We start from the raw sequence: 24,435 nt of genomic DNA, 5'->3' as shown, positions 1-24,435 counted from the left end.
GTCTTCAGAGAACATTTTTTTTAATTAGCTCTGCTGCCCAGTGGCAATCCCAGCCCAAAAACATGCCAGAGTTCAGTAAACAACACGGTATGGGAGTCAGATGCTTAAGTAGAAGCTCACCAACCAATGGGGTGAGTGGACAACTGCCCAGCTTCATCTCTTGGGGGCAGTCAGGCGCTGATCCCCACCCAGCACTCTCCTCATAGCTCCTTCCCCACTCAGTGACATAGTCTTTAGAGGGATTTGCCCACAGAAGTAGTCACACAGCCTGGATGCTTCTGTGATTTCACTGACTTACCACCCAAACTTCTTAAGGCTGTTTTCAGTTTGCTGCAGCTGAGGCTCACTTGGCCACTAGTGCAGAGGCTGAAACACTGAACTCAGCTAATGACAATTTTGTTCCTGTTCCCACGCTGCCCAATTTCAGTAAAAGATTTGACACCAAATCCCAGAAAGGGCTGTCATCATCACATTCTTGACTTCTGCACTAGCACCTCACAGTCTCCCCCACTTCAGGGCTACTCTATGGGGTGTAAGTCAGTTTTATGTCTCACAAGCAGGCCACAGGGCAAGAGAGGTAGGGGAAATACCCAGGTAAAGATCAACCCTTGGGCTTCAGACGCAGGTAGCTGTCAGCCTCTCAGTTTCAGTTGCTTGAATGATATGTCTAAGCATACCCAGAACCTGTGGCATCATCTTAAAAATAACAACTTGGGCCCCAAGGAAACCTGCACTTCAAGAGTTAGGCTGGCAGTGGACTTGAAAGCAAACAGGGACTCGTGAAACTTGGCATACCTACACCTGTGTGTTACAGCTTCAAACCAGCACTGGTGCCAGGTTTCTAAGATTTATTCTGATGTCAAACATATTAGTATCATGTGTAATCTGAAGGAAAACTGTAGGTGGCATTAACCAGAAGCAAGCCATCTTTTCTCTTTGGAATAAATGTGTACTTTGTTCCAAATTACAATGAGCTGTACACAGATATTAAACACAAAACTTAAATAGATGCTTTGTGCTCACAGTTGGTAATATTAAGTAACCTCACTTAAATCTGCTAGCTGTGAAATGGTGGTGATGAGAAATCAAATAAGCCCAGGTTTACTTAATGAAATTCTTTTTCACACTGAGCCAACCACTGAAAAAATATGCTTACATTTGCTTCAGCAAGTTTTCTCTTAGTTTGTGTTTAAATTAATTAGTAATTATCTTGGACAGGAGCCTGACACACACTTCATCTTATTTGTAACAATTCCTACAACAGTGGACTCCAAGAAAAAGGAGCCACTGAGCATATCTGAGGCAACCAGTTCTAAGACCTAACCCCAACAGGTTTTTTTGGTTTGTTTGTTTTTTTTTGTGGGACCTCAAGTATAGTGGTGGCCAAGGAAGAAAACCATAACAAAACTCAATGCAGTGTCACTGCATCTAGTCACAGTAGTCATTACAATGAAGAATTTTGGTCACTTTACTCCTGTAAAAGTATTCTGTGAACTTTCTGTTTTTTCACTTGGAAAATCCAGATCAATATTCTTTAGAAACAAAGTATTTGGCAGTATCAGGGAAGCTTTTCTTTCATTCATTTTTAATGTACAATTGACAAAAAACTCCTTTTCCAGAAACATAAGGTATTAAAACAATTACCACAGTAATGCTATGCCCTGCAAGGAGCCAAGCTAAGTGCATTTCTTCCTCAGTGCAAATTAAAGATACATGAAGTACAGATAAATTTAGTACACGCTGCAGTTGTTTAAGTTGTTTAACTTTTGAAGACTCAGCAAAAGGACACTTGCAGATTATTATCATTTATTCCCCCCCAAAAAAGCTGAATTATTAAAATTATTATGTCATCAGAACATTATTTTGAATAAATGCGTATTTGATTGTGCAATGGTCATAATTGCAGTCACTCATATTCTTGGTATATATTTTTATGATCATTATATGGTCATAAAATCATAGATATCATTTACGGTCATAAAAATTTTATCTCTCATTTAAAATTATGGTCATCATGATACAACCTTATGCTTCCATAAAACATCATTTCATTTGGGAATCCCTCAGCAGAAACCCAAAACTCCCCAGTTTTGACCGGCAAACCACCTGCCCTCACATAACTGGACCTAGGGTAATATCTTCATCTGGGACAGGCACCAGCAGCTCCCTACAATCACTGGAGAGAAATAGGCTCTGGCAGTGTGTAATGCATAACTGACCCACAAAACAGTTATAGTGAGCTATTTGGTTCCCTAAAGTGCATTATCACTTAACGACTACAGAAAAAGACTTGAGGTCTCTAGCTCAAAAGGGTTCTTACTGTAAACATCTAACATTCAAATGACAAAGATAACTGACATAACTAGCCATTACTAAGTGCCAGTAATGGCTAAGTATGGTTAAGAAAGGATTTCCTTTAAAGCTTTTCTCTAGTTTTCTGTAAGAGCTCTGAGGGTAACAGGGCTTTTGCTGTCCCAACCATCCCCCCCTGGAACCTGCACCACTGGAAGGTCACTGGAGCCAGAGCACTTGGCCTTCTGTGGTGACTGTGGTACTGAGTGAGGACACCATCCCCACCAGGACAGCGCTCACCCCTGGCTCCTGGAGTGTCATCTTTCATGGAGCAGCCCCTCTCTTGCTGCTCTCCTGGCAGTCTTCAAATCACATTTCCATCAAATCACATGTCTGGATTTGGCCAATGGCAGAAGCATGATGCTGTGCCAAATGTGTTCTCGACTGGGGACAATGTACAGGGGACATCAAGCACCAGAACACGTCACACAGGCTGTTTTCTGTTCTATTTATAGGTGCTTTCTCCACAGCTGATCTGAGGTGAGCTGGACCACATTAATGCAGTAATCACCATATGGGCAAATTTCCTGTTTTTTGGTGTTTTATTTAATGCACCATTCCTTCTGTTCTCTGGTCACTTTTGTTCCTTGTCTCTGAACACAGCTCATATGTCATCTTTCATTAAAATTTTTCCCAGAACTCAAAAGAGTACTCTGTGACTAGATGGTATTGGATTGGTGCTTCAAATTAGCATATTCACTAATGCTTTGCAAAGGCTTTTTTTGGCAGTAGTCAGTGTTGCCTACACTTACTCACCTAGGAACACCTCTCATTTCCTACATTTTGTCCCTTGTACTGGATATTTGTATTTAAATTATTTATCTTTAGCTTCTTATCCTTTTCCTCCAAAGATCATTATATTCAGCAGAGATTACTAAATTCTCTACATATTTTTTGTTACTTCTTTGTTCTGAATAGCACTTTCAGCTCTTATTCAAATGACATTATTTGCAAATATAATTAATGCACTCAGGCTTACTCTTGCAGGCCATTAATAAAGGTGCTGGTTATAGACAAAGAAGAAATAAAGCCTGCTGATGCTAAACTGGATAAGGGGAAAAAAACAAACCAAAACAAAACAAGAAACATGGCTTTATTGTACACCAGTGGTTTTGCAACCCATATTATACCATTCTCCCAGACAAGTCAGTTTTTATTAATTTTTTCAAATGAAACTACATAAGTCTCAGTAAAAGCCAACAACATTACATATGAAGTTTCAGTCTTCATCCACTAGTGTCCTATTAAAACCCTTTGTTTTCTCTTTTAAAGCAGCATATTTGTGGGTATTGTACACTTTGAGTCTCATGTAGTTTTGGTTTTCTCTGTCCTTGAAAATGAAAATGTAAACTGGCAGCCTCCCACCACATTCTTCACTTCTGTATGAAATGGTGACTTCAGTATTTCCATGGAAAGGCTTGGAAAAGGTCATGATCTAAAACCATTCACAAGGAAATGAAGTGCAGGGCTTTGATGGTTGGGCACTCGTGCCATAAAGCACAAGAAGCTGAAACCACAAAGGCAACTTGGGTGCCCAATTAGTACTTCAGGTAAATAAGTAACAATTAATCATTGAGTTACTCTGATCTTTTGGTCAGTTCTTGACTGTATCTTGGTGTATACGTCAACATTTCTAGGAACTAAATTCCTCCCAGAGGATGCATTCCAGTCTCAAACTAGGTATGCTCATGCCTATGTGGGCCTATGTCTGCACCAGACTAGGCCTCACAAAAATTTAAGACACAGTTTATTCACTTTCATTTATGCACTCTACCAGAAGTTGTAATGCATCCTTGAAGTTATTATTAGCTTTGCTTATGAGCTAGGGCTTCTGTCCAGGTGTCAAATATTTTAAAATTGCACCCTAATTATGGGGCTATTAAATGTTCTGGAGTGATAGTTTCCTGTTAAGACTCTCATGCTGAAATACATATTTCCTTTTGTCTCAGGACTTCATCATTCACTCTTTTTTGTGTTTATGGTAGCCTTGCATTGGTAATCTGCTCAGCTTGCTGGTCTCCACAAATTCTTTGTTTACTTTGCTCTAGTCCACAGCACGACTAAAACTTACGTGGGTGGTGCTGGATGAGGTGTGCAGAAAATCCTCTCCTCAGATTTCTTTCAGCCTTGCTTGGACATGCCTTAGCTTCACAACTCAATGAAATCACCAGCATTCTGGGGTTTAAAGGTTTACACTGGAAAGCTTTCCACCCAGCAGGTGCGTATGTTAATATGAGTGTGTGTGCTGTAACTAACACTGCAATTCCCTCCTGAACATTCTTCTGTATAAAATCTTCCTCTTTTAGCCTCAAAATGCCTTCCTATTCCAGTGATCTTTCTCAAGACACAGGGGTATTGCTTGATTGCTGTGTAACTAGGTAAATAGCAAAATCTGCAATTTTATACATTGTTGTGTAGTGTAGATTTTTGTCTTTGCTAAATGTTTGAGATTTGGTAGGAGTTTATTCTATGAACATGAAGAAAAAGAGTTGGGTATACATATTGAATGATTAATTCAAGTACATCTAAGTGGGGCAAATTCAGTAATGGCTGAAACTTTAGGTCAGGGTTAGATAGAATAGTTGTTATAATGCTAAGAGATGTAAATTAGCAGGACGCATGCAGATCACTCATTAAAAAAAAGTAATTTTTCTTTATCTCAGGAAATAAATAGGGTTATGGGGCCTGTTAAGTGAGATGAAGTATAAGTCAGAGTGCCCACCAAGAAGGTAAGGCTGAAGATCACTGTGATAGAAGACTCTGCCTTGCCAAGCACCACAAAAATTTGATCCGTGTATTGCACCAGCACACCTTTTAAAAGACAGCTAACATTATGACTGCTTCTAACAATAACAGGCTAAGCTAACAGGAGTGTTTCAATCAAGCTGTGGTTTGCAGATCAGAAATTCATTCTCTTCGTATGTATGTCACTGCACAACTGGGCAGAGTGAATAAAAACTGATACCCATAGAGGAGTAGGGAAGCAGAACAGATTGGTCTGGTCTGGCTTGGCTGTTTTCCCATTACTACTCAAACTTGAATAAAATTTCTATGTCTCTCTTAACGAACAGACTTTATTTTAATAGAATACAAGACTCAGGGAAAAAAAAAAGCCCAACCCACAGAATTAATAGGTTTGGTGTCTTGTTTAGAGGAAAAGCTAACATGTCAGAGTTGGATCTGTTCAATTCTATTATTCAGTCATTTTATGACTTGTTTTAAAATTTTTGTTACTGTGCCCAAGGCTTCTCTCTGATTTCTTTTCTTCTATTCTTCTATTGCTATTATATTGAAATTTTAACTGTTAATAATATCATTGAAATAAACAAGAATTAGTTAACCCTGGCTAAAAAAACCTGGTACATTCAATAAACAAAAGCCTCTGTGTCCAAGAGACCAAGGACAGTTTTGGCTGAACCATCCAGTTCTGACCTAGATCCAAATCCTTTTGTAAGTCTAAAAGTATCCCAACTGTTTTATTTCAGGCCTGTCTCTGAAAGATAGTATTTATTATTTAGCTACTGCAAAATAAAAATCAGTGTTTCTTTGTTGTTGTTGTTATCATCATTCAAGTACAACTAGGTAGGAATTTCACTTCAATTGCTTGATCCTCTAGCAAATATCTTTCCCTAGGAAGCTACTGTCAATGCAAGTTAACACAGGAGGCTCCTATCTTCATTTGAATTTATTAATGGTTTTTAATTTTTTTTTTTCTGATTGTAATGTGGGGCTCTGGCTTTAGCCCTAATAGCCTCTGAAAAGGAAGAAGTGAGGAACAGTGCTTCCTGCTTACAGGTTATTTTATACCCAGATATATGACAGGCCCACACAGTCACAAGTAAATCAATACATGAAGAACTCCTTTTCCTCTTCTGGGCTTCTGAACTGAAGGATGGGTTAGTCCCTCTGAAAATGTGACTGTCAGGCAAGCAACAAAGAAAGATTACCTTGGAGACAATTTACATCCACGCTGCAGGTATGCATTCAGTGTCCCAGTTGCTGCTAGCAACAGTCCAAGGTATGGAGGTGAAGGTTTCATAGGTCTTGAGGAAAATTCTGGGTGGAACTGAACTCCCACAAAATATGGGTGATCTGCAAGATAGACATCAAAGAAAATTACACAATGTAGGAAGAAGATAGTAGAAAAACTTTCAGGAAAAACCCTTATTGAAGATTTCAGACTGGTGTCCAGAAGCCAGAGCAGCACATGTCAATTTAAGGGTGAGGCAGCAGAAAACTTCTTTCCTCAAAAAGCAACTGACAACAGAGGCAGAAGGTTAGTATGGCAAACTAAGGAAAAATCATCCTCTGATTCATAAAAACTGAATAATAAACCCGTACTAACATGTAAGGGTGGGGGAGAGTGGTACAATTGGAAAAGTCATGAAGTTTACATTTATCATGTTATTTTCATAGTATTTTGGTTTCCAGTATCTATTTATGTATGTCTATTTAGAACAATATGCTCAAAGCAGGGACAAACTCCAAATTAAATCAGGTTGCTGACAGCTTTGTCTAGTCAAGATTTGAAGGTCTCTGCTGCAAGGACGAAGACTTCACAGACTCTCTAGGTAGTACACTCCAGTAATGTCATATACTTTGGCTATACTGGATGTATACATATTTCATGAATGAAACATGAATTGGGAAAAATGAAACACATATTGGGACCTGACCAAGAATATTTGAGGGTGCTTAGGAAGCAAGGCAATGTCACTGTGAAACTGGCATATAGATAAAATTCTGTATAAGGCCAGAGGTCTCTGATGACTAGAAAAAGGCAGTCACCATGCCCTTCTTCAAGACAAAAAGAAGGACCCAAGGAACCACAGAACATTCCTGACCTTCAGAACATTAAGGTAAGCAAGACTGGCACAACAAGCCTGAGAAGAATCAGTCTTTGGATGCAGGGAGAGCACTGGCTTTCCTTATTTCTGACTTTAGCAAAGCTTTTCATATGGTTTTCTACCCTTTAAGTTGGAAGATGTGGACTACGCCTAGGCCACAAAGTGTGTTAAAAAAATGGCCAGACTTCTGGATTCAAAGAAAAGTAGTGAGTGCTTCGAAGTCCAAGCAACAGCATACTTGGACGTACTGAAAACTTGACTGATACAACTCTGGAGAACCTGACCTACATTTAAAGGTAGCCCTGTGCTGAAGCAGAAGGTTGGACTATATGACCTCCCAAATCAGTCGATGATTCTACATAGCCAAATTGCCCTGAGCTAGATTTAGGACCTTTTGGAAAAGGAGCACATTTTTCCCACATAATCAAATACATGCACAGTTCTTGCAAAGTGTAAGACTTTTCCTAACCTACTCTGAAGTTTCACCCATTGTAATAAACAAGTGGAGTTAGCAGTATCCCCCAAAATTATCTTGGCTGTTAAGACAACTAAATATTGTGCCTACATGTTGTTTAACAACCTATAGTTCATACAGTTTTAGCAGATGCAATAAGTATCACGAAGGAGTAAGACACTCACTCTCCAGTTCAATAATTTCCATCCTGTTTCCTTCTGTATCATGGCCAACAAATTTCAAACCTTTCTCTTCAAAGTAGTGAGTCAATTCTGGGTTCACCTGAAACATTGAAAGCAATAACAATGGTAGTTCTGTTTATTTTTGGATTTAACAAACAGTAGCAGTTAATTGTAATAGTTTTCACATGTATACAAGAATGAAGAGAATTGGGTAAGGGTTGGGAACTTTTGCTTTCTTGTTTTAACAACTCAGGCATAAATTTGTAAAAGTGGACATGTTTATTAAATAAAGAGATGAATCAGTAATTTTAAAAGTTACTACACAATATTCAGAAACTAAAGCCAGAGTCCCTTCTGCTTGCTGCTCTTCTGAATCCAAGCAGCCTGAATTCCCCATTTTTAAATGGCCCACTAGATGCCCAATGACCACCCCTTTGAACACTGAATTTCAATGGTTATGACAAAAGCTGTGATGCAGCTCTTCCTTCAAACTGAGGAGCTCTGCAGTGAGCTGTCTCATTTCCTTGATAACGTTTTAACCACTCAATTAATATCCAAATGTGAGCAGGTTTGCCACCATCATATTCTCCTCCCTTCTAAGGAAGGTTCATATTGTCTGAATCAGTTACAGCATGCACATATCTGATAGTTCAAGGCCCTTTAGAGACACTGATGGAGTCAGATCCCTTCTGAACTACCTCAGAGAGAACTCCAGGAGCCCACCTCGTGTGTGTCTCCTTGAATGTCAGAATTCAAAATGTATTCAGGCATCTTATCCCAGATGTTTGCATACACAGGAGTGGACCCATACAAAGGACAGTGCTTACCTCATATCGATGCCTGTGTCGCTCCTCTACAAACATTTCATCACCATACAGCTTCCCTGAATATACAACAAAAGAGAAATGAAAAGCCCATGTGTTGCTTTAATAGTTGCTATAATTATTCCTTGTAATTTAAACCTCAAAGAAGTCACATTTAACACTTGTTAAACACAGCAAGACATTATTCATCTCACTGTGTTTTTCTGTTCTTCCTGAGAGATGACTAGTTTCTTTTAATTCACTGTTCCCTGAGTTTATTCAGGATTTATATTCACTATTCCTTGACTAGAAATAGCTTAGGCAAACTAGAATCTAAACATACTTTAACTAATTTAAATTGTAAAGCTAAAAAAAAAAAAGTCTGAGTGAACCAGCAATGTAAAATCTCTTCAGGGTTTTACAACAGTTGCACACAAAAGATGCAGGGAAGGAAGCCTTTTAGGAGCATCTGTTCCATTTTAATAGATTATGCATGGCACCTGGCATAGTACCTCCAAAGAACAGAGAATATTGCTTTTCTCTGTTTTCCTGATCTCATTACCCAAATGACTCTGGCAGTCTTCTCTGCGTCATCTCGAACACTCTGCATTTCACAGCAACAAGGAGCAAGTCTGAGATATGCAGTAAACCAGATTTTAATCATATCTCTTACTTATAATCATGGCCCAAACTTTGCTCTCAATTTACACTAAGGTCATGAGAATTACTGTCTTGCTAGGGGGTTGGTACATGAATTAAACTGCAAAGAACATCTTCAAAAATTAGAATAATAGTACTGCCGTTTTACAAAAAATGGTGTATGTCTTAATTTTAAGGGACCACCTTTTCAAAACTATTATTTCCATCCAAGTTGTAAAGCATAAGAAAAAGAAATCAGATTTCCTGATTAAACTACCATAGCTTTTTATTATTCTTTCCAAGGATCTAAACAGATCTAAACAACTCTTAATACTGGTCAAGATTTACAACACATGGTAATTTTTATTAACTTTTCTAAGAAGTGTTTAGGTCACACAACAACTTGTACATTGTGACATGCATATCTGTATCAGACATAGGCAAAGTATTACCCCAGCTAGTTAGAGCACTAGCATGGGCATCTCTAGAATTGCAGATTTTTCATGAAATGTGCATATGGTATTACACTCTGGTCTCCTGCTGAAGTAGATGTAATTTTTAAATACTCAGAAAGATACATTCCTTAAGTTTAACACAGCTGAATAGAGAATACCTCAGATCAATATCAGGGGCAGGGCAATATAAGAAATACATATTTAGTCAATGGACAAGAAACTACTTTTTACACTTTTGCAGCATCATCTATATTACTACTGTATAATGGGCTGATTAATAGAAGACAGCTATTACTTCAATTTTAAAATACACAGAGATAAAATTAAATAATTGTTCTATATTCTGGTTGCTTTTATTTTGTTATCTGAAGCATCCTGTTACAGCAAATAATTTTCCTTTTCTCTAGCAGGTACTTTGCTTTCCCAAAACAAGGCTGCTTCCAGGGCCAGGCTAGAAAATAGGCAGAAAGCACTCTGAGCTTCCCAAGAACATAATAAATTAAACTGCCATGAAAAGAATTTCAGTTTTCTCAACATTTTACTCACTGTTTTTAAAAAAGTATTGGATCCTCAGTGTCAGTTTCACTGGGAGTTAGGGAGGCCTCTCATTTCTTTTTTTCACTCCAATTCTCAGTAAATGTAAATAACAGGATCAGAGTGAATGATCTCAGGGAAGCTGCCACCTAACTGTTTGCTTAAGATTGTAGCACTTTTGATTTTCCATGTTACAAAGCTCCTTTCCAAAATGCAAAGTCATAAGAGCAGAAAAATAACTTACTCAAGACAGAATTTTCAGTTTTAAAAACAGTCCTCCTCTTCCCCAGTCTCATTGTTCCCCCCATATCTCCAGGATTGTGTTCTGGCATGTCAATAACCTGTAGAGAAAAGTTGCTCAGACACTGTTTCATTCAACAAATAAAAAAATCCTAAAACAAACAAGCCTAGCCTAACAAGCTGCACAGATTTTTAAGTGGCAACTTTACATATTTTACCTCCAACCATTCCCAATCATAATTTCTCTTTTGTTTTTCTAATGTTTTGTTCTTCAATACTGCATTGTAATAGATTGACAATGTTGACTAGTTTGTGACAAATGTATTCATTTAATGTTAAGATTAACAAAAACAACTTACTAATTTCTTATTTTAACTTTTTGGGGTGGAAAAAACACCTTTCTTTTAAAAATTATACCAAAATGTTACCAATAGGATAACTCTGCCCAAAACTATTCTTTGTGCTAAGACAGTACACAGATTTTTAAAAATTCAAATTCATCGACCAAAAATGGCCACCAAGCAGCTTTGGAAGCACGTTTTTACAAGTTTGGGGTCTAAGTTTTTTTCCATCTCTGGAGAAACAAAGTCCCTGAACCTCACAGAGGCTGAAAGATTATACATATTAAATATGGGTAAATAACATGGGTAAATATTCACGTACACTGGGCCATTTCTTATATTGCTTCTTCTTATGCTAAGAGGTGGAAACAGCTGCGCTATCAAGTGGGAAGACAACCAACCTCTTTCTTGGGAAGTAGGAAGAGGAGAAGGGCATGCAGCAGCAGAGTGAAAAGAGGACACTTGTAGCGAGAGGACAATGTTGTAAAAGCAGAGTATGGGAAGAGGTGACTCCAATATGTGTGTGCTATTTCAGATTATAGACATAACTAACTTATCACAGGAAAGAGAAAACCATTCCTCCCCCTTCAACTCTATTAAAGGGCTTCTCAGATTGCTGAAGAATATGCTATTTAACATAAAATTTAAAGACAAGGATATACAAACACTGGGTTTGAGGACTGAATCAGATGGGTCAAATGGCTTCTACGTGGGTCAAGTGAAACCAAGTGAAACCAGGATAGTGGGATTCAGGGCATGAGAAACCACGACTTAGTGGAATGAGTGCACTTGGTTTTGCTCAGTTTGAAAAACCTTGCAGGGTCTCACAATCCAGTTTAGAGGAAATCTGTCTAAGAGAGGTAAAACAGTTTGAAATTATAGAAACATGAGCTGAGGCCTTGACCTATGTACTTGTATTCACATAAACACAGTCAGTGAGAAATGTAATTGACAAAGAAAAGTTCTAAAAATACAAATATTCACATATATGGGTAATCTCAAATGGATTTTTATTAACCTTAATTTGCCCTCTGAGAGTAATGAAAACAATATCTGAAGATACACTTCATAAAGTGAAGTTACTCAATTTAGGAGGGATGGTGGAAAGTGCTTAACCTTTGGCCTTGTGCCAATGCATTTCAGCAGTGTAATTATCTCTGTACAACCTTATAACTTAAAATGTTATTTATAAGCAATATATTCATTATAAAATGTCATGAGCAGGAGTTATGATCAAACCAATGGGATATTACAGATTCTTCAACTACCTCTCTAATCACAAAAGTGAGGACTTTGCAAGACATTGAGCTAAGGCCCCCTCCACAAATAAAAAAAATAAAAGAAAACCCATTCACTGAATCCTTATTATTTTAAAAGTATGAAATTTACTGAATTTATTTTATTTCCTTTCATTTTATTTCATTTTTTCCTGAAGTACTGGCCACAAAGAAAGAGGAGGGTCTCAGAAGTAGAGCATCTGCTCTCTGCTAAAGGCTTCTGTCACCCTCTGGGTCAGACCCCCATGTGGCACTGCCAGCCCTATGTGTGTGTGTGTTTTCAGCTCTCCATCTCTCCCAATACTATTATATTAGTAAGAAATGGACAAGGTTTGATATATTAACTTTTGTCATCAGGCGACAAAAGGAGCTATTTATGAATTAATACCTTGGAACTGCTTTGGCTCTGTGGCCCAGATGAACTCCAGCAACTACAACAGCACAGCCCTCAGTATTACTTGTTTATATATTACTTGAGTTCCTCTGCAACATCTGTGCAAGAAAGCTTTTGAAACCAAAGTGCCACTGCTGCCCTACAGCCCAAAGAAATTATGAGAATCAGAAAAACAATGTCATATTAATGAAATATTTTGTCATATTATACAGAATTTATTTGATCAGAAAAAGAAGAGCTTTTAAATAGTGGTCATTTTGAACAACTGTGCAACTGAATAGATTCTTCAAAGAGCTTATGCTTCCTGGTACAGAATAAATCAGCTCTTCCTATGCATTAGTTCTTTGAAGGGCAGAGAACAGCACAGAACAGGCACCACAAGCAACAAAACAGTATCAGTAGGGAGGATGCAAGAATACAGAAGGCATCAATTAGGTCTTTCTTACCCAAATCTCTGAAAACTGCCAACACTACAGGGATTTTATAGAGATTTTATATGTATTACACCAGACAGCGAACATGAAATTAAGAATGAATCACTACAACACAAAGCACATTCTAGATATAAAGCAGTCTGATCACTATTTATTCATATTACTAATGAATAGTGACTTCAACTAACCATGAACAGAAATCTTCTTTCAGATATCTACTGCCTGGATTGTTTCTCTGTTGATAGAAAACATATAAAAGCTAATGAGAAAACCTTTCAAGCCCTGACACTCAACACAGAGCAGCCAAGGCTCTGAAAGCCCACACCTATCACTTTAGCAATCATGCCAGGACCATTATATTTTATCTTTGTTTTGCTTCATGTTCTGCAATGCCATTTTGAGAAATTCATCTTCTCTGGTTACCTTGGCAGGGAAGGGGGAGGGAGTGGGGGGTGTCTGGTTGGGTTTTGTTTGCAGGTTTGATTTTTGAGGAGTTGAGGAGGGAGATGAGCATGACTTGATTTGAACAACTGATAGCTAAGCAGTTTTGGAAGCATGCTTTTACAAGTTTGGGGTCTAGGTTTTTTTGTCTTTTTACTCTGCCCTTGACTGGTGAGCAAACGATTTATCAATGCTGAAATAAATCACTACACATGTAAGTGCTGATCAAAGCATCAGGAGATGCCACAGCCCTGGAGATTACCTGAACACTGAGAAGAGGCTCTGAACACAGCACACACAAGATTGTGTGGAGGGAAAGCTGACAGGAGCAGGGAATGCAGTGACAGGTACTGATGAGTACTAATCCCTGCTGAACACAGCTATGAAAAAAAAACTAGCAGCACAAACTGACAAGGACTCAACCCAAACTTAAGGAATTAAATCTTTTATTGACTCTTCCATAATTTTTCTGCTGGATTAGTCAGTACTTGCTAGATTTAATCAAATCAATCAATCACAAGTTCATCAGTAAAAAAAACCCAGACGCCTACAAACTGGATGTTTATACTAACATCTATTCTGTTTTAGAAACAAACTTAGTACAAATATTTTAAAGAAAAAGTTGACAACTGCAACATAACCAGGGGCACTAGGAGCTTCCAACTTGGCAAGGATACCAAAATGACAGACTTTCCCTGTTCATTAAAAATGAGGGTTACATTTTCAGTTGCTGAAAGAATGTGCAAATATTACACCTACCTCCCTTGCACCCTTTTCCCCCAGAGATATCCCAGTTCCAAGCAAACCACATCACTGCCCACCCATCTGAAGCACTCAGTGCCCTAGGACTGAATTAACTGCCAACAAAGCCACTTGCAGATTTCAGACTACTCAGTGTTCCATTACTCTGACTGAAGTAATGTTGTCCACCACCATGTGTAAGATTAAAGCAGAAATTATCAATAGCTGATTCTTGCACTTACATACTGACACAAGTAACCAGCTTGAAAAATCCCGTCCTCTACTCTCTTCAATAAACTACAGCGCAGTATCCAAACATTCCAACAAATACCAGTTTAAATTTCTTAAAACTTTTATAAACCCATAAAATACTTCTGTCAACTATTTTCCAGTTTGGGTGATCCTCTTCTCCACAGATTTGTTGTTTCCTATTTTAGAATTAAGTAACTGCCATGGAGCATTTATTTATTGAAGTCTAAAAGCTCTCTAAGAATTCTGTCTAAGCAGAAATTCTGCTACACAATGTTTTGTAACATTTTCTCTAGAAGAATTCATAAAGGGCGTGGCTACTTTTCAAACAGTGCTTACTCACTCGTAAGCAGAGTGCAATGAACTGAGGAAGTAAATGGAGATGTTCATATGCAAAGCCCATAAAGATATTGCTTAACAGCATTTTGAGAACTCATTCAAGTTATTCCAAAAACATGTCCCAGCGTTGGCCTAATGACTTAATCAAGCAGGAAGTTTCAGACTGTTAGCATTAGTGAAAGGCACAGGGTCAGATAGTGCTGGCTATAGAAATACACTGGAGTGTCAATCACCCCATGCCACCAAGGGCAGGATTTGCCACAGACTTGAATAACTAAAAAGCATGTGCAAGAGTGTTCTCAGACTTCAGACTGGTCCATCTCACATCATAACTAATGACTAAATATTAATTTAATTTCAGAAAGATCAGCAACTCTATAGCTAGGTGAAATCCTTCATCTTATCATATACATCTTTAAAAAATCAGAACTCTGTCACTGCCTTTGAAAAGGACTTTTCCAGCTTCAATTCCTAGTAGGTGTAATTCTGCCCCTACTAAATGCCCTTAAATCTGTATCAGGTATTTCAGAAAGAGGAAGTCACGAAGCAAGTCTGTGTCTCTGAGCATCCTAAAGACAGGGAAGAACCTAGAGCGTGAGACAGAGCCTGGTGCTCTCTTCACCAAACACCCCACCCACAATGGTGAGACAGGAATAATCAAACAGCCTGAGACTGTTTGAACAATAGTGTGCTTAGATGGTCTCTGACTCAGAGAATTATATCCTGCATGCAACTGCCATGGAGAAATGGGCCACAGACAAGCCCCATTACCTAAACTACACAAAGTAGCCATGGAAACATGAGATTGTCCCTGGTAGAGACAAAACACAGCAGATGTTTTACCCTCAAAATTGTCCAGTATTCTATACTTGCTCTTCCCTGAGTTACCATGCCTGAGCAAGCATCCATTCCAGTTGTTTCTCATTCATTAGCAGACCTGTGTTAGTTTGAACCACTTCATTATCAGTTATCTCTGCCTTCCGCAAGCAAGACAGAAGGAAAATTGTTTACTTCAAGGAAAGTAAGTAGGAGAACTGATTATTTCAAGTGGACACTGCTCCAGACCTTCACTGAGGAGAATTACTGATATCAGCTTTCAGGCAATGCTCAGTGCCACGACCTACACTCCCCTACAAGTGGGAGTTTCTTCCCTCTTGAAGAAATTCTGCTCATCTGCCATAAAAACCAATATTCTCACAGGGAACTTGAGGAGAACTAGCAACTGTTTTTCATCCCATTTCCCTAAAGTAATCAGACCACCATCAGACTTGTAAGAGAGACTGCCTGGATTCCAACCACTGAGCCTCCTCACAGAATGGCATCACCACCCATTTTGATCTCCACCTTCCAAATTTGCTTAGTGATGATTTGGTACTTGATAACCAGGGACACAGAAACTGAGGAATTCCTTTTGGAAAGGAAGTGAATGGGCAGCAAGTGGAAAATAACAGATTGACCCATTTGAATTATTTTTCCAATTGTAGTGTAAAACTTCCCAGCAAAATGTAGAGCTGAGAAGAAATCCCTGGAAGATCAGGTGAAAGACACCTGTGGAATATTTATTTTATTTACTGGATATGGAAAAGCATCCTATCAAAAGGATAGCTATTTGAATAGGAAAAAAAAATACAAGGTCCCTTAGCTGAAAAGTTGAAAAAGAGACTGAAAATTTTCAAGTAAGAGCTCTACTCACAGAAGAAAGAAGTGCAAATGCTATCTAAAGCATGAAATTCATGTCAGTTTTAAGAACACAAACCTGAACATCTGTATTTTTGTGGCTTTGCTTCTGTTTTAAGAGAAACTACTTTATTCTCTTTTTGATTCAGCCTGATCACTCATTTTTACATTATCTGACAACACACATTTGATCAAAGCTTAAACAACTTCTAGCAGCTAAGATGATATCACCAACTAGGTTTAGCTGCATCTTATTAATATATCATTAAATTGAGGTTTTAAACTGAAGGACAAAAATATACAATCACACTGGTTGACAGTGACACAAGAAAATTCCTTATTGTAAATGCAGGTGAACCCGGTGGGAAGAAATGATGATGTCTGACTCCAGAAGTCTGAATGATTTCTTTATTATAACTATACTATAATACATTAATATACTATTTAAAGGAGATACTAAAACTACAAACCTACTTGTTCTAACTACCATATCTAACCCCTCACAACTCGTGACCCTCTCACGAGAGTCCAGACAGAGGTGCATCTGATTGACCATCAGGCTCGAACAATCCTCACCAGAATCCAATCAAGCAATCACCCCAGGTAAACAATTCTCCAAGCACATTCCACATGGGAAAAACAAGGAGTAGAAATAGAAATTGTTTTCTCTTTCTTCTGTCTCTGCTCCTCTATGAAAAAATCCTGAGAGAGAGAAGAATGTGCCTACCACAATTCCTTATTTAAAATTTGGAGCAAACAAATGAAATAGAAAGAAAGGATTCTAGCTCCATAAGGATTTCTCTGCTACAGATAAGTAGGAAGCAGCCCAGTATCACTCCTTCTAATTAGGGTGTTATGCTTCATATTATGCCCAAAGATTAGCAGCTGACCATCACTTTAATGGCTGATTGATCACCTTTCAAAACAGACACCAGAATTTAAAATCTGACATTTCCACATAAAAAATAATTTTCTACTAGTTGAACTAAACTGGTATCTCTGATAGATGAACATTCTATGAAAATCAGATGAGTAGAAGGAAGAATAATGCACTTACTCAGAATAAAAACACTAATGTTTAACTCTTCAAAGAACAAAACTCCCATAGTACAATTCAAGATCCCAAAGAAAAGCAAAGTAGTGAGTAAATATCTTGAAATGTGTTAAAGACACCGCTAAGCAAGCATGTTAAACCACTACAAGGTATTATGCAAGCTGTATATCTTTGGAAAAAAAAATCCCACTAAAGACAACTGCAGACAGTTGTGAAAGTAAATCTTGATCTATACCCAGTGCCAAAAATCTTGTGCCAATCTGACTTCTTCAACAAGCAGCTCAACTGAGTGCACTCTGGAAAACCACACAAAGCAGCCAGCTCATGTCAACCACTGTAACCTTTAATTGAAGCAATTTGTTCTCATGCACAAGTGTATTTTCTTTCAACTGTTCTTTTACATCTAAGCTGTAACTTTTTAGAAATGAAAATAGTTGTAGATAATGAAGCTCTCATACTAATTAACAGTATAACCATGCTTCTTCCTACCTTCCACCTCATTCTCTTCTTCATTTACATTCTTGCATTTTGAAACAGCATCTCACAGAGGATCACAACCAGGAGGAACACTGTGCAAGCTAAAGTAACTGGTGTTGGAAGGCATGCAGGATCACTTTTACTGTTTAAACTGATTCATATCTACCATGCAGATACCTTGAAATATTTTATGTGCATTTTTGTAATGTCCTCCTTCTCTCTTCCTCTCTGAAAGCTTCTGGTTTGATTTAAATCCTGTTTAAATGTCATGCCAGTTCCTTCACCTCTACTACCTACAACCCATAACAAAGCATACAAAATGAAAGGCCCTCTAGAACTGAAACTGACCACTTCATTTCTTAGTGGTACTCCCACTTAATTTACTAATTTGAGACATTCTAGTAATGTTAATTTTATGGATTAAGAGCAGAACAGACATATTATAACAGGGAATATCTAGGCAGAAAGCCTCTGGCTCAATCACTCTAATTTTAAATACTACTCTTGTCTTCCATTGCATGCCCAGAATAACAAATGTACTTTGACATATCTGGTCTTTCATGTCTATAACTTTTCCTAAATTATAGAGAACATGAATGCTGGGTATCTTGTTAGGCATACAGTATTGACATTTATTCTTCTGGAAAGCTCTCCAGCAACAAGCAATGGGATTTTCTTTCCCCCATGAATTCAACAGCAGATTACTTCCATGAGTCCTTATCCTCCCTCCCACACCTATATCATAATGTTTCTCTTCTCATTCTGGAAAAACTAAAGCAAGAGCTGGATATCATATAGTGCTCATCAAGGTACTGATGTACTGACTTGTAATTCTGTATTTTCTAAATCCTATAGTTTCCTATTGTAAATTATATTAGAAAAAAAGATAACATAGGGAGACAAATACAACACAACTTTAAACAGATTATCTCGTAAGTACTTTGGTATTTCCATAACTGTCTATCCAACAACAGTAAACATCTTTTCAGCTTCAGAAAACCAAAAGGAATGCTGTATATTAATATCAGAGCAGAAATTAATTACTTTGATTACCTCTGCCAGGCATTTCAGGGATGCTTTGAGACACATGCTCTACATTACATTTAATAGCTTCCTGCTTCCACTTCAGCAAAACTTCAGTTGGCCAAAGACCATCTTGTCTGGAAGACTATTCTGATAAAACACGTATGACCTACAATACCTTTTTAATTTCAAGTAGAAACCATGATGTCTTCTTTCTGAGCAGGATCCCTCCCATCTCATTTTGTCTGTCCTACTTCCTCCAAAAACCTAATAAACATCACTGTTCAGATCATAATTTAATTCTGTACTTCTTGTGATCTTCTCCCCCAGCACGTTAACTGTATTCCCTTCAATATGAAATGACAAGAATTCTTTGGAATTTGCTTTCCTTAACTGTGTTTATAAGGTATAATCAAGAGGTCAGGTTCAGACGCCATGCAAAAGGACAAGTGGCTTGATCAGCTGCACCCACAGCCCATACATCATACACTAATCACTTCCTCTTCCAAAAGGGCCCCAGCGAGCACCTCTGGGATGCCTGGATTCACGTAACGAGGTCCAGAGTTAACATGACAGTACAGACATGCCTGTGCAGTTCTTGCTTGCTAACAGATCATAAAACCAGAACTGCAAATCTTCATATTCATTTTTAGGGATGGACATGGTACACGCTTTTGAAATACAAACCAAAAGGAAGAGCTACCTGTGAGGAAGTGAGAGAGAAGCAGAGAGGATGTGTGTATGCATAGGGAGAACCACTAGCAAAAAGGTCAGAGAGGAAGAAAAATGGATCTTCACATCACGTCTTATTTAGCAACGAGATGGTGAAAACCTACAGGAAAAAAATTACCAATATTGTTTCTAAGAAAGTAACATTTATAGAATTGACTTTATACTAGTGCAGATCAAGCAGACATTTAACTAGCATGACATCAGGCAAACACACCCAGCAGAATATTTCCTCTGTGAAAAGTGTGGGTGGCCAGGTACAGATTAATTCAACAGATAATGCAGTGATCTACTAAATGCTACAAATGTTTACTGAGCAACCAAAAGACATTGCCACACAGCCAAAGTTCCAGGCTGCACCACCACAGTGGCACACAAAGGGACCTAACACAGCCAACCTCATAAAGGCAAAGTTTCCCAGTGGTACTTTAATTATTAAATCAAACACTGACAGACACTCACCTATATGTACTTCATTCAGAAAAATGTTTTGTACACAGCATAAATTTCCCTATTTGATTTCCAATAAGTTATACATAATTCCTTTTGTAAGTACTGGAAAGGGCAAAGCTTTTTTGATAATCCAGCATGCATTTCTACTTAGAAAAATGCTTTTTTAGGAAGAAAATTTTAAGAAAGGAAAAAGGTTGGAGTTCATTAACAGCAAGAAGGCATTTTTCACAGAAACTAAATATCCAAATGAAGAAACACAAATACTTTTAAGTTTTTATATATATAAATACCAAATCATTAATCCCATCCCCCAAATATTTAAGAAGAAGCTTGTAAAAGGCATCAATAACTGAGAGTCAATTATTTTTATTCATTTTCATTTAAGGAGAAAAATGGCATTTTGAAGTTAATCAAATATCAGGACTATAAGATAAAATAAAACTCACACACAGAACAATGAGCATGGCAGAAAAAACATGAGCATTCTGCTTGTGTGCAGTGTCAAGGAGTTAAAAGACACTGCCAAGCTAAAATCCATCTTCAGGGGAAACTCTCGAAGTGTTAAAAGAAGTGGTTACAAAACAGACAGTAAAAAATCACTGAAAACAGGTGGTACTCATTCAGTTTTGAAGAGATGGAAGGGTGAAACAGCTGATCTAGTACCTGTGGTGAATAACTGACCATCATGACACATCCACAGCCACCCAAGTGGCAAATGCCTCAGTGGAGAGATACAGAGACCCAGAGACTGAACACCTGATGGCCATGCCAGGCAATGTAGCTGATGCTTTAACAAAAATGTAGAAGTACAGGCCACCTGGGCAGTTATAACAGGTTGGGACACTACCAACAAAGATTTTGTAAAGGGAGAGACAGGTCAAGTCTGCCCAAGGGGGACTTTGGTCTAGATGGAGCTGTGGTCTGACCCAGTGTGCTCTTGTTAAAGCAAAGGTGATACCATAATATGCCCTGTAGAGCACTGCACACATTGCCTTCCTGTGAAATAATTATAGGTGTGCTTAGTTCACAAATGTATTTCATCAGCTCAATCTGGGTTCTAAGAGGAAAGCATGGTTCTCTCCTTTTAATTTCTTACCTAAAATGAAGGTCCTCTCAGTACTATTTGTCACTTGACCCTCACGTTTTGCTGAGTTTGCAAGTGTGTGGTGGAATGAATAAGTTCACTGAAAAAATGATTTTTAGAAACTTTTTCAGTTGTTTGTTTAAGTACTGGCTCTCTAATTTCTCCAAGAAGACAGATATTATTAAGTGTCTCATAACTTAAGTTTCAGCTCAGAAAATGCAGGTAAAAATGAGTTAAGTTGGGTGAGAAGGTGATAATATAAATATATTCACCACATAATGGAGTTAATGATACTAAATCTCAAAAAATGGCAATTTACTTTGTATTAGTTAATTCATACAGTTTCTTTATTGTCTCACTTAAAATTCCACATTTACAGTGAGAGAAACAGCAAGACAAAACAAACCTTGCAAGAACTCTATTTATCACTACTTAAAATGGATTATTCTGAGAAGGAATAGAATATTTCTTTGCCACAAGACAAAAAAGTTGTACAGAAAGTCAAGCTGTGCAAGAAAGCACTGTCACTGATCTGTGTCATTTGCAGACGCAGCAGGTCTGCTGTGATTTGTCAAACTAATTTTTAATTTTACAGTTTGAGCAATACTGAGGTTTTGGTGGTTTTCCAGGCTCTTGGACAAATGCTGGGCTTCCTTCTCATCAACGAAGACTAAAGTTAACAGTTTCACGACAAATTATGTCTCTGATGCCTACACAGGCTCTCCCTAATTAGCTAGGCCAAATGACAATGCCAATGGAAGCCACAGCTAACAAATCTGTATTATCTTTCAGTGGCAATGCAATAATCACCAAGTGGCTTTTGACCACTTGGTTATTATTTTCAAATTTATTATTTATTATTTAAATTCTTTTCAGATTTATAATTCCAGATTCTTCACAGCTAGATATTAGGGCTTTTGAATACTAGGGTCCAATGGGCAATAGAAGGTGACTGTGCAGAGGTGCTGGGAAAAATGGGCTTCTCTCAGAGGATAACCAATGTCTGGGAGAAATGTCTTAGGAAAAGCAATGTTTCTCCTTTTTTGATGTTTCAGCATAGCATGCACAGGTATCTTGGGGTTGCACAGGTCTGTTTCAAACTGGTGCCAGCCTTAAGGCTGAGCTCCACATGGTATCTGGTGCACTGCCTCACAAGCTAAAGACACTTAAAACTTTCTTATAAAATTCTCTCCACTCTTGATTCTGAATCCTAAGAAATTACTTAAAGCTACATTTTGTTACAGCTTAGCTGTGAACTCCTGTGTATTACAGGAAGAAAAAAAAATAAAACAAACAAAAAAAAGCAGCCAAGTCATTTTGTGTTGAAGGGAAGACTAGTCACTAACCCAAAATAAATTAAACTGGCTTTGAGGTAAATTCAGCTTAATTGATAGTTGGCTTCCTCACTAGCAAAGCTGAGAAGTGAGTTATGGCTGAGGTGGATAATTTGTTAATTTCAGTTTATAGAAAATGCAAATCTACTTCTTCAAAGTTCTGGTTTACAGATGTTTAAATATGATGCACTTGTCTAAACTGAGAAATTCCAAACTACTACTCCAGTTACTTACTGAACCTAGAATAATTTGGTTTTGATTTAATATTCAAATTGGGTAATTAGAAAATCTAAAATTAAGCTAGGTATACAAGTACTACCCTTTCTTAACGACAATTTCTGTAAGTAGCAACAGCTTAATTTCTTTCAATAGGCCATAATCACATACAAAGTAGTAAGAAAACTGATTGCTCTATACTGTTTGTTAGATAACTGCTACTCTTCTCATAGGCCTCATTAGTCCCTCTAATTTCTTTGATTTTTCCCTGATGTCCCACTCTTATCTTACTTGGTCAAAATAGAGAATAGGGGGAGACTTTTCTAGGAGCTTCTTCCTTCCATTGTCCTAAATCTCCTTTAACCTTTCAGAAACCTGAAAGTTATTATTGGTAATTTTGACAGTTTTCCTTTGGAAATAATTTAGCAAACATCTATTATATGTAGACACTAATATATCAAAATGCTAACAAGATGAAGAATTTCTATGCCAAAGGTAAAGCCATTACTTTGAAGCATCATTTTTGTTATGTTTCCCATTGGTAATGAAACATAACCCAGAATACCACTAATAATCTGTTTTTACAAGGCATGGCTTACTTGCAGACTTCTGACTGAGAATTAGTAACTTCTGGAGCTCTACTGGTGCATATAAGCACCTCTTTCTCCAAATCAAAGAGAGAGTTCCAAAGTTCTTACCACTGTTCTATTTATTTCTCTGCCTCTGCATTTTGTACTGCTGAGTGTGATCAGGCCAGCAAGGCTGATCATCCAGATACACAGTGCTGAAGGGGAAGAAATTTAAGAGATTCAGATGTTTCTACCAAAAAATGACCTCCATTTCTTTCTGCCTAAGGGAACCTCTCATAGTTGTTGCTGCTTTCCCCAAACTTGACTTTTCCTGGCAGAATGTAGGTGGTCATTACCTAGCGTAAGCACCTTCAGCTCAATGTTGTGGCACTATCTCAGTAATTCCCTTCCACTTCAGCAGCAAAGTCAGCACAGCTCCAGCAGGGTCACAGGGACCTAAAGGGTCACTGCAGCACAATTCTGATAAAAGACCTCAGTCACTGATTTTAGGGGCTTGAACATGGTTAACTGCTGAGAGCCCCCTGTCCCTACCCAGTGTATATCCACAGAAGAGTGCACACTGGTCCATGGGGTGAAAACACCAGAACTCCTTCTCCCAGCTTCTGCTGTTTAATAGAAAAGCCAGAACTGTTTTAGAGAACCCAGAGTCCAGGATTCCCCATCTTTCCCACAGGCACACGAAGCTAATCAAGAGGATCTTATCATGTCACCACACCATCACCACACCTATCACCACACCATCATCTCAAGCTGTAGGCTTTATAAGAAAGCTACACAAACTCATATGGTATCAGACTCCTGTCTGTCAAATCATTTTAAATAAATTCTAAGAATACAAAATGGATTACACCCTTCCAGGATCAAGACAACCAGGTATGGCATTTCTGACTCACCAGTAGGATTATAACATTGACAGACAGTAGTCCTAGACTCACATGAAAACAGATTATAAATATTTCTAGCTAAAAATTATGCTGGGCAAGAGAGTTTCTTAGTGGTACATTTCCCCTTTTGAGATCAGGTATCTCAGAGTGATGTAATCCCTAAATTAGGTGCCCATGTGTCTTTTTCGATGC

General features: G+C 38.0%; 1 protein-coding gene across 3 annotated transcripts in view; it reads right to left on the bottom strand.

The window, feature by feature from the left end:
- CTPS2 (CTP synthase 2) overlaps positions 1–24,435 on the bottom strand; it is a 58,136-nt gene that overhangs the window by 5,205 nt on the left and 28,496 nt on the right. For all 3 annotated transcript variants that reach the window (XM_068179982.1, XM_068179983.1, XM_068179984.1), the window contains exons 14-17: positions 10,511–10,607; positions 8,663–8,718; positions 7,839–7,935; positions 6,300–6,444 (exon numbers count right to left, since the gene is read on the bottom strand). In XM_068179982.1, coding sequence (XP_068036083.1) covers positions 6,300–6,444; positions 7,839–7,935; positions 8,663–8,718; positions 10,511–10,607 — 395 coding nt within the window. The remainder of the gene's footprint in view (positions 1–6,299; positions 6,445–7,838; positions 7,936–8,662; positions 8,719–10,510; positions 10,608–24,435) is intronic.

This window comes from Anomalospiza imberbis, chromosome 2 (genome assembly GCF_031753505.1).
Source record: "Anomalospiza imberbis isolate Cuckoo-Finch-1a 21T00152 chromosome 2, ASM3175350v1, whole genome shotgun sequence".
Taxonomy (NCBI): Eukaryota; Metazoa; Chordata; class Aves; order Passeriformes; family Viduidae; genus Anomalospiza; species Anomalospiza imberbis.
The sequence above is the reverse complement of the archived record's forward strand: the minus strand, read 5'-3'. Positions and strand labels throughout refer to the sequence as shown.